The sequence below is a fragment of the Balaenoptera physalus genome (genome assembly GCF_965194825.1).
Source record: "Balaenoptera physalus genome assembly, chromosome: 9".
NCBI lineage: Eukaryota > Metazoa > Chordata > Mammalia > Artiodactyla > Balaenopteridae > Balaenoptera > Balaenoptera physalus.
In genome coordinates this window covers 32,628,673-32,644,901 of record NC_138888.1, presented here as the reverse complement: position 1 = coordinate 32,644,901, position 16,229 = coordinate 32,628,673, and the positions used below count along the sequence as shown (strand labels likewise).

Below are 16,229 nucleotides of genomic sequence, written 5' to 3'. Positions count from 1 at the left end.
ACCCTCTTATTTCTCTCCATTTCTAACCCAATTCTGTGTTTTTCCATGCCAGACACTATAAAGAATGAGAAAAACCCTGGAGCACAGGCTGTGTCTTTGATCAGCCTCGTGAAAAAAAAGGGGAATAATAATCCTGCCTGGCCAGCATCGCAGGACTACGTATGAGAATGGAATATCACCAGAGGGCTGAGGAAGAGGAACGACCTAGAGAACTTGTAAAGGTGGCATCCTCCTTTCCCACAGGCAGCAAGCAGGGAGAGGAAAGAAGTCCTCAGGCACGTGGGATTACCGCCTGGAGCAGTGCTGCGTAGATGGCGGTACACTGAGTGCTTTCCAGGTGCTTCCACTGTGCTTAGCACCGCGCAGGTATTATCTGTTTTTAGACAGTGGTCCTCACAAGAGCACCGTGAGAAATGTACTGTGTTTATTATTCCTGTTTTGCAGTTTGGATACTGATTCACAGCGGTATTAGGGTTGGACCACTGGGACTAATCATCGCTCTTCCTGTCTCTGCTGAACAGTCAGAGAAGGCCCGGCTGCCTTTGGCAGCTTCCTGAAGGGGTCGCTGAGGACGCACGGCTGACTCCACACACCTGGAACCACATCAAAGACAGCACTTGGGACCAACAAGCTCCCATGAGTAGAAAGGAGGTGAATGAAGCCACCATTAAAATGTATTTACATCTTCTGAACCATAGTTCGGACCAGGAAGACCACGTAGGACGTCGCCCTCTACCTCCTCGCTCACCACCCCAAATGGGAACCAATGGCACGGAGGAAGATGGACCCTACCACTGGGACATTTTGGGCAGCTGGAGACTTTGAACCCAGGGGTGAGAGTGCGAGGTTGAAGGTGGTGGAGCGAGAAAGAGAACAGAGAGGACGCCCAGAGCTGAAGCGCATTTGCAAGAGCTCCTGACCAAAGGTGCAGTGTTTTCTGCACTCACGGGGCCTCTGGGGACAGGCAGCCAGGGGCTGAGGCTGCTGCCTTTGATCCCCTGAGCTCCCACACAGATGGCGGTAGATTCTGTGCTGAGGTGAGAACAGCCCATTTGGGAAACCTAGCTAGAAGCCCCTTGACTTCTCTAAATCTCAGTTTAATTCATTCACATAAAAGAGAATAATGCCCACCTTGCAGGACTTCTGTGTGGACTAAACGAGATGATAATGTAAAGGGCTTGTAAAAACTATAAAGGACCACACCCTGGCTTGACTGTTGCCTGACTATTCTTCCACGCCAGCTGACATCTCTCCTTTCAGTGACAGTACATTTAACGAAAAGCATTTGCTCATCAGCTGCTGCAAACAATAGGTATCACGAGTGATGGGTGAACCGCACAGGCCAGGTGGCTGGAAAATGCTGCATAGGCCGCCATGACTCTCGGACCGTATCTTACCTACAGTCCCCCTCAGAACTTTGTCTGAGCGCCACATTTCTGGGTCTGGTTCTCTAGGTCTATAGTTTTCCTCTGTTCCAGCGTAGGCCGTATATTGAACTACTACAGCCCAAAATCCCAGTGTAGGAATATGAGGAAATGTTTACCAAAGCAGTGCTTCCATCAGGAGCCGTCGAGTTAAGACACCAACTATAAAACTCAAATCCGAAACTCAAAGACTCCACAAAAGGCATATTCTATAGAACACTATTTACTGAATAAATTCCATCTCTGTGGCTACTGCCAATCACTCTGGACAGTGTAGGGCACAGAAATCATCTTTTTCCTTAACAACGTGTAATTGAAAGATGCATGATATCATCTCAAAACTTTACTCTTTCAATGTGAAGATCAAAAAGTTTAACCTTCACCTCTTACCAAATATCTTCATCACTTGATTTACAAAAATCCCTTCCAGAAAAACAAATAGCTTCCACTCAGAAATACATTTAAACACACGAAACCTCACAAAAATAAAGGCAAACATTATCATTTGGATTTCAAATGTTTAGAAGTTGTCAATCCCACCTCTGTTTCAGTACTCTTTGGTCAATCGGATCATTATTATGGTTTTCAACCGGATAGAAAGATGGCATCTGCTCCCCACGACTGGAGGACTGTTCATCCCTGTCACCAAGAAAGAAAAGGTGGGTCAGGGGCTATTCAACAGGGGTCACAGCTACTGCTCTCACAGAGGCTCTCACAGAGAGTAGGAGTCAGCCCGTAGAAACACTATGATCTGTGTCCACTTTTAAGCTCCACTTCAGAGTCCTGACTGAGAGAACTGAAAGAGAAATCCTCTGAGGTCATCTCACTCGGTTCATACATGCCAGGAGACAGACAATGCCAGTTCACAGTGCTGTTTTCCCCAATCCATCACATTTATAAATGGTGTTATGATAATCCTTTCCTTTATGAAATAATAGTGATAGCAGAATTCACTTTTATTGGTTAATATTCTTATTTGGCAAAAAAAAAAAAAGAACTCTGTGTCAGATCCTTTCTCTATTCCCTGTCATTTTGGGGGACCTTTTATTATCTGTAAAATTTCATGATCTTTGAACCACACTTCACTAACAAACACCCTCATTTTCTTTCTTTTTAAATTTTATTTATTTATTTATTTATGGCTGTGTTGGGTCTTCGTTTCTGTGCGAGGGCTTTCTCTAGTTGCGGCGAGTGGGGGCCACTCTTCATCGCGGTGCACGGGCCTCTCACTATCGCGGCCTCTCTTGTTGCGGAGCACAGGCTACAGACGCGCAGGCTCAGTAGTTGTGGCTCACGGGCCTAGTTGCTCCGTGGCATGTGGGATCTTCCCAGACCAGGGCTCGAACCCGTGTCCCCTGCATTGGCAGGCAGATTCTCAACCACTGCGCCACCAGGGAAGCCCAACACCCTCATTTTCTAAATGATACAACTAAAGCTCTGAAAGGAAAACAACTTGCTCACCACCACAAGCTACTCAGTAGCAGCACCAGTTGACCTCAGTTTTCCAGCTTCCAACTTTCCAACTTCCTGTCCAGTGATTTTTCTACCAGCTTCAACAAGAACGACACCAAAAAGCAACTGCAGATACTCCTACCTATTACATATTCCTATCATTTGCCTAAGTCTGAATAGGATGCCAAATATCCTGTCCAGATGTGGCCTGTAAAGTTTTTTTCAAAATAACATACCAGGCAACCATTACCCATTAAAGGAAATGTATACGCAAGTTGAAACCCATCTGCAATCTCTGATCTAGAATGCCATTTTATAAACCATTTAGAAGGAGTCTTAAGCATCATTTATTCTACTCACTTCATTTTACAGTTGAAACTAAGAAAAGTCAAGCAAATCTCCAAGGTTAGCTGAGTAGCTAATATCAGAACAGGGATTTAAAATCAAGTGTTTTAATACCTAGCTTCAGGGTTCTTTTTACTACACCAAGTTTCCTATCTTTATTAAGCACTTCCTAAAAGGGTTTAATTAAATAGCGTATTAAATAAATAGCATATTCTCATACCTTTTTCTATTATCATGATTCCCATAGGACAATATATTTGTCAAGTGACTATATATTTGACAATAAGCAAATATAGCCAATAAACATTTTAACAAACTATAATCTATAAGCCCAACTGCAATCGTGATTTTGCACCAGAATAATTTAATTTGAATGCAAGACAACACAAACCTTAGAGTCAACTATTTAATGGGTGAAAAGCCCCCACTCAGTCCCTGGAAAACCAGTGTTCCAAGTCTTGGTTACATTTGAAAATGGCTTTCTTAACCAGGTTAACACAGCTTAATATTTAGCAAAAGACTATTTTGGTCTGGGAGAAGGAGGAGAGATTTTCTCAAAGACTGTGATACTCCTAAGATCAGTGTGAATTAACATGGAGTTAAGTACTGTATTACTTTTCACAACCTACAGATGAAGCAACAGGAGTGTCAACATTTAACATAATCAATCCAAGTCAGTGGTAGAACCAGGAATGATGCCCAGGTTTCCTGGCAGTCCAGTTAGTTCTCATTTGCTAGAGAACATTATAAACTGATTTGCAGTGGAAACAAGGGTGTCTGTTTTCTTCCAAGCTCTGCCTAAGGCAATATCAAGATTCCAGTCAACTGAGGGGAACTTCCAGCTCAAAAGTCCAACTCATCCAAGAATGCTGGGAAATTACTTTGAGCTCTATTTGAGGTTTACACCCTCCCTTTGCTGGAAAGGAGTAAAAGCATACAATGGGAACTTCAACAAAAGTCACATATCTTTTACATAGATATGTCAAAACAATGTTTAGAAGAAATCCTTCAAATAAATCAAATGGTAGAATCTCCAGACCAACTGTGGACCATTCCTTCAAGTCTACCTATCCCCCTCCTTGTCCCAAATATCCAAATATTCTATAAATCAAATTACTTAAGCCAGGTCTCTCTAACATTGTATTGCTTATAACAGAGCAAGACAGAAATATATAGTTTGACAGATATAACCTGAAAAACTTAAAGTAAAAACTTAGAATGAATTTCACCAAACATCATAATCTTACTTTAAAGATTAATAATTGGTCTGCAGTAATTATTTGAACTTAGAAACCTTGCAAAAATCTCAAATACAGAAAAACCAAAACAGAATGCCTGAGATGATCCTGGGGCATAGAACTGCAAAGTGAAATTTTAAATTTTATAATTCCTGTCATCATTCCTTTTTATTGCAGAAGTCAGTGATAAAAAACAAACAAAAACATCCATAAACCTCAAAGCCATCACAAATTTTTCTACATGACTTTTGTGGGATGCTATCATAGCATTCAGTACTCCAAGAATACTCCTGAGAAATTAAAAAATCCATTGCAGCAAGAGTCTTTAGCAAATTATATTATGAAGGCCTCTAGAGGAGAATATAAATTAGTTACTATAAGGAATCCTTGGCAAATAAATAAGTACACAAATAGCTTTGGGAAAAGCAAAGGAGCAGAAAAAGATGCTTTTCTCAAACACTAGCTTTAAGACCTAAGCTGCAGGAGTTCATTTCTGCTGGTGTTATATGTACATTTTAACTGCTTGTTATAGAGCTTTCTATGTAGGAACTCTGGGCTTATAGGTCTTCCTTAATAAACGGAGTCAGTGTTTAAAAACCTGGTGCATTTAAAAAAAAAAAGTATCTTGACTCATAAAACTTTGCAAAAAGTGTCACTGTACACACAATCTGAAAATGGCCACAATTTTCAAAGAGGTTTAAACCCCAAATGTCACGCTACAGCCATCATCAGGAGACCACAGCAAAAATAAAGCCATTCATGAACACTTACTCTGGCGGTGCTTCTGCTTGCTTGACCAGGGCTGTTTCTCCAGGGGACTTCAGTTCTTGACTCTTCTGCTTATATTTTTTAATTAAATCCATTAGAACAGCCTGGTGCCCAATTTTCTTTACCAGTTGCTGAACCATTCGATCATTAAGCGCTAGAAGAGCGGCCCCACTTACTTCTTCCTCTGGGAAAAAGGAAAAAAAATGTCTCTACCTGTCTGCTGGGTAAAGCGCTGCAAAACACGGCACTCTGAGCAGGCAGAATTATTTCCGGTATTAAAAGATGCATCTAAACTTGTGCTCTGCAGTTATAAAATTATCTGTGCTTTTGACAAAAATAGAACACTAATATTACATAATTCCAAATACATGTTTGCTCCTAAGAAAGTACCACAACCTAGAGTCACAATAAAAACTTTTTACTTCCACATTAATGCCTCCCCTCTCCCGATTCTTTCTTATAGACACTGTTTTGATAAGGAAAAAATATTTTCGGAAAAGTATTCTTCATGGTACCTACCAGGCAATATTCCATACTTGTAAATCCAACACTATGCAACGCTGCACAAAAAATGCACAAGCTGCATATTTATAGACAAAAGCAGTATCAAATGCATATATCAAATATGTATTTTAAGTTACTCAAGATTTATCTTATTTGAGATCTTTTTGAGATACTAGATTCTCTCGTGGATACTAGGTCAAACGCAAACTCTGCTACAGTCAGTAGAGAAATGAGTTTCCCACTGCAGCAACTCCACATGCATTAGGAAAAAAAAAAAATCAATAACACAGGACACTCAATATCTAGGCTGCTCAATTAACATTTTTGAAAGTGTAAACAACTCACCTTGAAACCTATGAACTAGCTCTCCTAAGTTTTTCTCCACCAACCAACTGCAGACCTGATCAACTGACCAAGTTTCCATTGCTGTAGCCTGTAAATACACCTGTAGAATAAGAAGAGGAGTCTTCAGTTTTTCTTTCTGACTGTTGTTCTTCTATTTATTTCTTTATTTTTGCCAATCAGCTCTCTAATCTCAGCCCTTTCTTTGCCAGACTCTTTGAGACTCTCAATGCTAAGCTTCTTTAAAATTATTCTTTTCCTAATACACATTTAAAAATTGCTAACAAAACAAACACTCTTTTTAAAAATGAGACCAATTTGAACCTATTTCCTGGTCTCATTTCTCAAATTTCTTCACCTTCTCCTACTTTTTTTCCACAGGCATCCCTCAGCTTTACTCACAGACAGCCAGAGTCATACAATGGTACCCAATCCTGTACCATTAACACCCAGGTTTCTTCACAAAGAAAAGGAAGGTGTGAAATTCACCACTACCAGGCTCATCAGGAAGTTGTTGACATTTACAAAAGGGGTGGGCAGGGGAGGAAGGGAGGAAGGATCAGATAAAAGCCTGACAGAGATACTTAGTAAACCAAGACTGGTTAACCCCTTGCTGCTCCCCATGGAGGAGAGAGAGCTTGCAGCTGCTTCTGATTGCTTTGCTTTAACAAGATTAGGAAGTAGGAGCCAAATTCTCAGGAGAATCTGAGTGTTTCTCTCCTTCCTTTCAATAATATTCTTACATATTCCATTCAGTTCTAGAACTTTATTGAACACCATTATGATTCGTAAAATAACTAGTACAAACTAACACGTTGATTGAAAACTTAAAAAAAATTAGTCGGTAGATTCAAAATGTGAAGACAATTCAGTATGTCAATAATTGTAAGTGAAACGAGTATACAAAGTTTGCAAGATATATTCTTTAACTATTCAGTTATGTTTGTATGCCACTATTCGTCGCTACCACTTAGAAAACTTAAAACAATATGCCAATTACAATAATTTTTCTAATTTCCCTTAGGCAGCTCATCCCTGTTTTTTACAATTCAATCCAAATGACTTTCAATGGACTGGGGAGAAACGGAAAAAACTTAAAACATTTAAATCTTTTTAACATTACTTTCGATTTCATCTTTCAAACTAAATGATATAGATTTACCTGTACAGTAAGATACTAACTCTCCCATAAAGACAGAAGGAAAAGCTACTCTTAGAGAAATGGAATCTTAAGGAAAGATAAAAAACACTTATTAAATCATATATTTAAATATTATTGCTAGAAGTTCTCAAAATAAGTATTATTGTATTTTTCACTTTTGTGTGTTTGAATGTCACAATTTCCAACAGTTAGAATGGTGGAAAGGGAGAACCTGTTTACCTTTCATTCTTGACAATCTGAAAAAATAACAGCCTTCAAAAATCATTTCCTAAAAAACAAGGACACTTCAAAGTAATAAGACACATTCTCATAAGTATTCACACACACCAAGTTGCAAAATTGAGAACAAGGGTTAAATGTAGACAAACATCGCCCCAAATTACAGCAGTGGATTTAATTTGCTAGGACAGTAGCCTCAACACTCCTCCCCTAGGCTAAGCAACAAAAGCAGGGTGTGAAAAGTCATTATTTGCGAGACTCTGGTGTAAATTAAAAATCACACCTTCCTGTCACACTTCTGGCTTCCTTGCAAAGAGTAGGACTTAGAAAAAAAGTAGAAGAGGGAGAACAAAAAGACAACAGTTCTCTAAACTTCAAGATTAAAAGGTATGCAGAGCAGAAGATACTGCCCTGCAGTCATCGATGGATAAAAGGAAATTTGAAAATAAAATGAATCCTTGGAAACCTTTTGGATTTTTTAATTCCCAGATTTCTACAAAATCTACTTCTGGGTAAAACAAAACAGTTATCAAATTATAACCTCATACAAAATAATAAGATTAAAATAAGTATAGTATAACCCATTTGTTTTTCTGAATATTTCATAAAATAAAATAATATCACGGCCTAGGCGATGTAACATCTTTAAGTACCAACCTTAAAACTTCCTCTCACATAAATAATGGATATATTATTTATGATCTTATACATCATAAAGGAATAAAAGATATGGCAAATGTGAAAAGATGTAACCAGCAGCTTTACTGCCTATCCAGCAGTTTCAGAAACATCTGAAGATTTTGAAATGTGAGGGCAAGTATGATCACTAAATATTTTAAGACTCAATAATAAAAAAAGAATAAAAATAATTAATAATAGTATTCTGTTGGGATACTCCAGCCAAACCAGTCTTATTATTTGATTAAATTATATTTCAATTAAATAAATTGGTATTAAATATTAAAGGATCTCATCTAATGAAAGCCAGGGAGAGGCAAGACTTTAGCTAAAGCAACCTGAACGTGGGCAAGTCTTATTTAATAAGTTTGTTAAAACTCCAAAGGAAGATAATAATGCCAACTGTTGTGGGTGTGGTTTATAATCTTTAAGAGCAATGTAACATACAACAACATCAGCCACAGATAAACACTTTTTAAGAAAATGTAAAAATATTTTGTCTCTTTCCCTTTTGTTTGCACTTTTACTTTTATTTTCCCAGAGTTCAAAAGCTGAGACAAAACAAAAAGATCTTTAAAAGCGCTAACTCTCTTGGATGAATTCATCGTCCTGCTCTGGGAAAGGACATCTCCTGCCATGGCTGTACTTGAAGGAACCAGCCATTTAGCAAAAATCAGGTCCCGTTGGTGAAAAAGAAGGAAAATCGAGGGACCAGAATAGGGATGAGGCTGTCACGTGGAGCGATGTCCAGACAGCTCTGTTGGGTAGCAGCCTTGCTTTGACATGAAGCAATGATATCATTGAACTCCACTGGAGCATAACATCTCATCTGCTTTGGGCAGCTGTTCATTCCAACTATCACCAGACCAGGAGGAATGAAAACTGGAATCGTCAACTAGAATACCTTGCATACCTTAGTCATCAAAAGGTTTACTGCCTAGATAGCTCAGAGCTAGGTGAATGGTGATATACCAAAGAAGTTAGAAGCCTTACCAAGAAGATAAGACACGTACATAAGCAGAATATAAATATAGAGTCAATTATAATGGGTGCTGTAAATAACACTAAGGGCTGAATTTTCCCACTCTCCTGGAAAGGAATGCATCTTGATTTGGAATCTGAACAAAAGATACAGTTTAGGTAATGAAAGAGCCAGAAGAAATGGGATCAATAGAATGAACTACAGGTAAAAGGTCAGAAATAAGCAAGTTATGTTTTGGGACCTGAAAATGGACCACACTGCAGAGAATGGTGAGCACATTGTAGGGGGTGACAGCAGAGAGGGTCGGAAAGATCGCTGGAGAGCTTGGAATACTGAGTTCAGAGTTTATAGATATACTTAAGCTTTGAGAAAGAAGTCATTGAGCCGATCATACATACCATGTTTTAGAAAGATTATTTATGCAGCTGAGCCAGATGAATTACAGGAAAGGGTGTTCTTTCTTGAAGTAAATTGCAATGAGAAGGAACAGTTTAACTTTTACTAAACATTCACATATGGACCAATTTTTCTTCATTTTAGAAAGATAGATATTTATATGAGTCTTTCCAAAAAATTTGGAAATAAAAGTTTTAATTTTTTCATACATCGTGGGCAAACAGGGAGTGAGATGTACAAAGCTAGCTGACACCAAGCAAGTGAAACACACCAAAATGAACTGTCAGTATACATTAAGCTAAGCCATATGAAATTGCCACTTTTGTACATACAAGAGTCTAAGATCAGTAATTTCTTATAGTTGAAGTTATTGATTGAATCTTGATTTTCTGAAAACTACTAATAAATCTTGGTTGGTTCCTTTTGTTCAGCAAAACTTATCAGAGGTCTCTGTGATTCACACCACCTCCAAAATTTGAGGGAGAGGAGAAGTGGGGAGCACAATAATAGTCATTTAAATTTTTTGTTTTTACACCTATAAGGAAAATAAACAGCAATCTATCTGAGAGGTTTAATTAAATTAATGAACAAAAAATAGCAGTGAATCAGAGTTTCAGGTCTTTTGGGACTTTTGAGTCACAAACACCCAGGTCTTTTGGCTTTTGAGTCCGACTTCTGTGGCATCCTTGCTTCTTCCTAGTTGACTGTCAAAGCTTATGGATCAGCAACATGAACTACATCCTCTGGGTTCTGGCCAGAGAGGGTAACTGTGAGCTGTGCTGTCAACTTTTATCAAAAACTGAATTTGTAACTGAGAAGACTCTTCCAGAATTAATCTATAAATTCCAATTAATATTTAAATGTGTTTATATACTGTTACTTACTATGGTACTGGTACTGGATAAATAGACAGAAAGAGCTAGAAATGCCTGGCAAAAGGACTTGCACTCCCAGATGTGCAAAAGTATAAAATTATAATAAATATAAAAGCATGGTATTGGAGCAAAAGAGGACAGATCATTGAAACAGAATAGAAACCTGAAAACAGAAATATATGGAAGTATTAAAAAGATGTTTTCTCAAGTTGGTGGTGAAAGAAGGGATCATTCAACAAATTTTGTTGGGACACTACCTCATATCACCTATAAAGTAAATTACTTGGATGAGTTAAATAATTAAATATGAAAAATTAAATTTAAAAATTAAATGAATCTGAAATAAGTTTATAAAATAAAAATAAAAGATTGATAGATATGACCACAAAAAAATGAAAAAGTGTATATATACATATATGTCACATAAAATTGTGGAGACTATAATAATTCCTTAAAACCAATAAAAAGATAAATATATCAATAGAAAAATAGGGACAGGCAATTCATGAACAAAATTTTAAGTAATTAAATATCTAAAAATGTGCCACATTTTGTGAAATAAAATAATTAAATTAAATATCATTCTTATTTATTCTACTAGAAAAGGTGAGGAAAAAGATTAGCAAGAGGTCTAACATTCTCTTACACATTGCTAAGGGAGGTATAAACTGGTACAATTTATTCTGACGTATTATTCTCATTTTATAGATGAAAACCTTGAAGTTTACAGAAGTAATTCACCTAAGACCTCATAGATGGTGAGGGGAAGAGTAGATTTGAACCCCAATCTATCCAACTTTAAAGGCTACTAATATACATCAAAAATCTTCAAAATACTCTAATGCTTTGACCCCAAAATAACATTTCTAAGAATTTACCCTGAGGATATTAACAGAATGAGCACAAAGATGTTTGCCAAAGCAATAGTTAGAATTGCAAAGAAATCAGACAAACTAAGTTTCAGCAATAGGAACTGACCAATAAATTGTGGTCATTTATATTTAAGATGGAATATGTAGTGATTAAAGACTGTGTTTTAGAGAAATAGTTGGGAAATATATATAAGTGAAAATCGGTTTAAAATAGTATGATTCAACTAGTACAAAGAATAAAATAAAAATAGAATAACACACAAAGGTAACACAAAGACTGGGAAAACATACCCATAGGTAAAAGTGATTCTTCCATTTTGGTGGAATCAATGTATTTTATTTTTTGACTTGCTACTCTCAAAATCGTTCCGATTAAAGAATGTTACTGTTATTTTCAGGAAAGTTAGGGTTTTAGAGATAAAAGGTAAAAAGTGATATTTATTGATCATTGCTGGAGAGGCCTCAGTCCATCTGTTCTACACCAGAAAATTAAAAGAGAGAGCACTGGATCAGATGCAGCCCATCGAAGTGGTTTTGGTTCCTTTATTTCATTTTAAAAATGGAAGATTTCACCTATAAATCTGGAATCTTAGTTTCTTTTGAAAAATCAGATGTTCTTGCAACACTGGGTTCATATTTCTGAACGGCAAGAATTTGAGTAGAGGCTGCTCCCTTGAAAGAAGAGTAAGACACTCTCTGAGGAGGTGTAGGGTATAGGAAGCATATAGCAAGTTTGAAACAGGCTGGATCTCAGAAAGCTAATGACTGTCAGCTCTTGAAGAACGAAGGTTTTGAGAAGAGTGATAAATACCTATATATACATGTACATATATGTATGTGTATACATATATGTGTATACATATATGTGCACAATAATTATCTTTGAATACACTTAGTTCTTAATTAACTTTTTGTTAAGTCCTAGAAGAAATAATACCTATCAGAAAAACATGTGTCACAGCAAACTTAAGGCGGAGATGATAATACATATATTAGAATTTAGGTCTTGAATCAAAGTCAAGGACGCAAAGCTTTGTGCTTCAGAAAGCCCTGGTATGTTGGGGCTTTTGTTTCCTGGTAACTATACTCTTGAAGTAAAAGGCACTTTATTGATCATAGACCCTGGCTTACTGTAATTCTTCTTACATAGCTCAATGGGTATGCAATAGTACAGGTGAGAACTGCTTATCTTACAGCTCTGTATGGTGGCAAGAACTGAGGCTATTAAAACATTACAGTTATTAAACTGTTTCTTCAGAGCCACTCATCTGTTAGAGCACGTGACAGTTGATTTCTGCAGCCTCCTAGAAGGTTTAGCTGGTAGAGCCAAGCTGGGCTCTCTTGATTTGTTACACCAAGTGTTGGTCTGACTTTTTAGGTCCCTTCTGGAGGAAGAGGACACAAGGTGGAGGATCTTCTTAATGCGTTGTCACTGCAGCCACACGTGGGAGGTGTGGGGATGAAAAAGGCACAGGACTCTGTAGCTCTCCTACAAGATTTATACAGGTTGAGAGACCAACACTCATGCTTCTGTCACCCCTGGGTTTCTCCGAAGACAGGCTGGAATGTTCAAATGTTTTGCTGATACCAAGCCACTCTTCCTAAAAAATTGGCCAAAACAGTCAAAGTGGTACCAACTGGTAGTCTATAGTTGACTGGTTAGTCTGAGTGTGTGTGCTTGAGTTTGTGTGTGAGGTGTGTGTGTGAGAGAGAGAGAGAGACAGAGAGAATGAAACCAAAACTGAACAAGGGAGCAAGCCAGGCTAGGGGAGAGAGTAAGGAGGAGAGGAAGAGATTAGCATGAATGATAACAATAAATGATAATGTTACCGAACCAAACTTGGGTCCACTGGCTCACTCACAGTAAGGCCAATCTACGGACACCGGGTTGTGGTGAAGGCAAGTGCAGTGTTTATTGCGGGGCACTAAGCAAGGAGTTCAGGGCAGCTAGTGCTCAAAAAGTCTGCACTCCCCATGGGTTTCAAGAAAGCATTTTTTAAAGGCCAGGTGAGGGAGGGGTGTCCCAGGGTGTGTGATCAGCTCATGCACATTCTCTGATTGACTGATGGTGAGGTAACAGGGCTGTGTCACAGGGATTAGTTATCAATCTTTAGGCTCCAGGAGGCCTGGGGGCTATGTGCTCATGGTCATCAAGTAGTTCGTGTCTTCCATTTGGTGGGGGGTTTCACATCTCTAAAACAACTGGTAAATGTGCATCAGATAGTATTATCTAGGTACTTCAGAGAGGAACTAGAGCAGAGGATATGGGGCAAGGGTCTGTCCCAGAAAGGCCGCATAGGGCCCTGCTCGGTTACAATAAGATAATCATATTGGAAATAAAGATTGTAGGAATGTAATAAAGTTTTCATGTTAAACGTGGTAAACACGTTTTTAAAATTTGTTTCATGGTAAATTTGTAAAACTCTCTACATTTCAGTCTTAACTCTTAACCTACTCACTTCTACCATTCTTTGATTGCATTTGAGAACAAATGTGGCACACCAGAGTAACGGTGAGAGTACTTTGGGGGAAGAGGAAGAAAAATAAATTGGATTCAGAAATTAGGTCTTCCCCAAAAGATTAAAATATGAAAAAACAATCCATATTTCTGCAACCAGGCTTAAAACTAATTTGTCATTTCACATTTCTTGGCATTTAGAATACAGCTTAAAAAATGCTTGCCTGGGCACTTGTTCCTAGTAAAATGCTAAGGAGAGATGCCTAAGTGAATTAAGCTGTCAGTCTGCTATTGGCTTAATTGTAGATTCATTGTCTACTGATCACATTACCCTTTTAATCCAATTGCCCAAATCCCCTGTTGAGTTATCCACATCAGGTTGTTCTCTTCCTAGTACAGTTTTCCATCCATTGTTGCAGAAATATTTGCAGTTATTCAGCACAGCATCAACTTTCCCGAGAAAGAGTATTAGTGGAGCTGTCACCTGGTGGGACCTGACAGGCAGACCAGGGGCGGAGAGGGGTAAGAGGTGTTGCTGAGGGGCGCCTGGGTGCTGCTGATTACCTGCTTCTCTCTCAGTTGAACTCAGAATTCAGAATTTGATCTCCAAAATGTATTTCCCAACTTATCTAATATAAGAGTCAACTGGGGGGGACTTCATGAAAATATTGATTCCCGAGTTTATTCCCAGAAGATTCTGATTCAGGTGGCTTGGGGTAAGTCCCAGTAATAAATATTTTGAATCATTTCTAGTGGTTCTTCTAATTAGCCAAGTTTGAGAGGCAATTGAAATATTCATCATGACTTATTTCCAATTTTTAGGGCGCAACAGGTCAAAGTTTACAAACCATCCTAACATGTCATTAGGCATAAATTATATCATAGAAAAACTTTGTAGCAATTTATAAAAATAATCATGTAAATATCACTGAAATGAATGCAGTGCTATTGTATTTACAAGGATTTTTCATAAAACTAAGAATGTAAAATAAATGTAGTAACCTAATTTTAAAAAATATTTTTTGTTGTGGTTAAATATATATATATATAACACATAAAATTTACCATTTTAACCCTTTTTGTGTGTGCAGTTCAGTGGCATTACATACATTCACACTGAGCAGAACAATTACTATGATCAATCTCCAGAACTGCTTTACCATCCCAAACTGAAACTCTCTACTCATTAAATAATAACTCCTATCCTTCACCCTGATAACCGCCATTCTACTTTCTCTCTCTATGAATCTGACTATTCTAAGTACCTCATATAAGTGGAATCATAGAATATTTGTCCTTGTGTATCTGGCTTATTTCACTTAGTCTAATGCTTTCTATGTTGTATTATCCTTCCCTTTTAAGGCTGGATAATATTTCTTTGTATATTTATATCACATTCTATTTATCCTTTCATCTGTCAATCGACATTTGGGTTGTTTCCCCCTTTTGGCTGCTGTGTGTAATGCTGATATGAATATGGGTGTACAAATATCTGTTCTAGTCCCTGCTTTAGTAACTTGATTTTCATGGTTTTAAATGTCAGAGGAATCATTCAACATACTCTGATTTCTGTCTACTTCATTAGCAGACATGGAGACCTAACACGGGTAATCCAGATCGGGCAAAATCCTCTCATTTCCTAGATGGAGGAAAAAAGGGTTTCAGAAATGTTAAGGGACTTGCCCAAGGATGCACAGCTAGTTGAATGAGAATGCACTTTTTATCAGGCCCAGTAAGGCAAGTAAAATGAATTATATTTAATGAGACCAACCTATAAGGCATTTTCATCCTAAAAAAGACTAGAAGCCCTTGCATGATGACAACTATGTCTTTTCATTTTTGTATTCCCTCTGCTGAACACTAACAACAAACACATAATAGGACCCAAAGGTTATTGAGTAAACATTTCAATGCACAGATACACTAACATTTACTGTGTGAATTTGCTTTGAAGGAAAAGACATACAGGTTGTAAACACAAAGGCAGTTGCCTGTCTTAACCTAGAGTGGCCCAGCTGCAGTGTCTGGGCCCTCTGGTCGCCTCCAATCTGTTGACAGGCGGTGAGAACTGACTTCTCTCTTTGCCACAGCTAGCATTTCTTCCAGGTGTACAGAGGCTCCAAACACTCTCATATTCAGCCCATTGCTCTCTAAAAAAATTTTTTTTTCCTCTGTATGTCATGATGTGAAAAAGTTTGAGAAGCAAAGGGCAGTCTAGAAAATGGAGCTTGGAAGGACCAGGAGGAGATGGATATAGCAATGCTTCAATCATTACCTCTGACTGCATGTTCCTCTCCAGGGGACTGTGCCCAGCTTCCATGCCAGTCCAGTTAAATGAGAATTTCTGGAGGCGGGGTTCACAGGCATTAGTAATTTGTAAAGCTTTCCCAAGTGATTCCAGTGTGCATCAGGGCTGAGAACTGGTATAAAGCGAGGCAGAGAGAACAGACTTGCAGAAACAAGCAAAGACTTTGCCATGGAAACATTTTCTTTTTCAGCCTCCTCTTGAATTGT

General features: G+C 38.1%; 1 protein-coding gene across 1 annotated transcript in view; it reads right to left on the bottom strand.

The window, feature by feature from the left end:
• The window catches only part of SAMD3 (sterile alpha motif domain containing 3), a 45,598-nt gene extending 35,013 nt beyond the window's left edge, over positions 1 to 10,585 (bottom strand). Inside the window, 3 exon segments of the mRNA XM_082475052.1 lie at positions 1,965 to 2,063; positions 5,231 to 5,411; positions 6,077 to 10,585. Coding sequence (XP_082331178.1) covers positions 1,965 to 2,063; positions 5,231 to 5,411; positions 6,077 to 6,155 — 359 coding nt within the window. The 5' untranslated portion in view covers positions 6,156 to 10,585.
• Between the last annotated feature and the right edge of the window lie 5,644 nt (positions 10,586 to 16,229).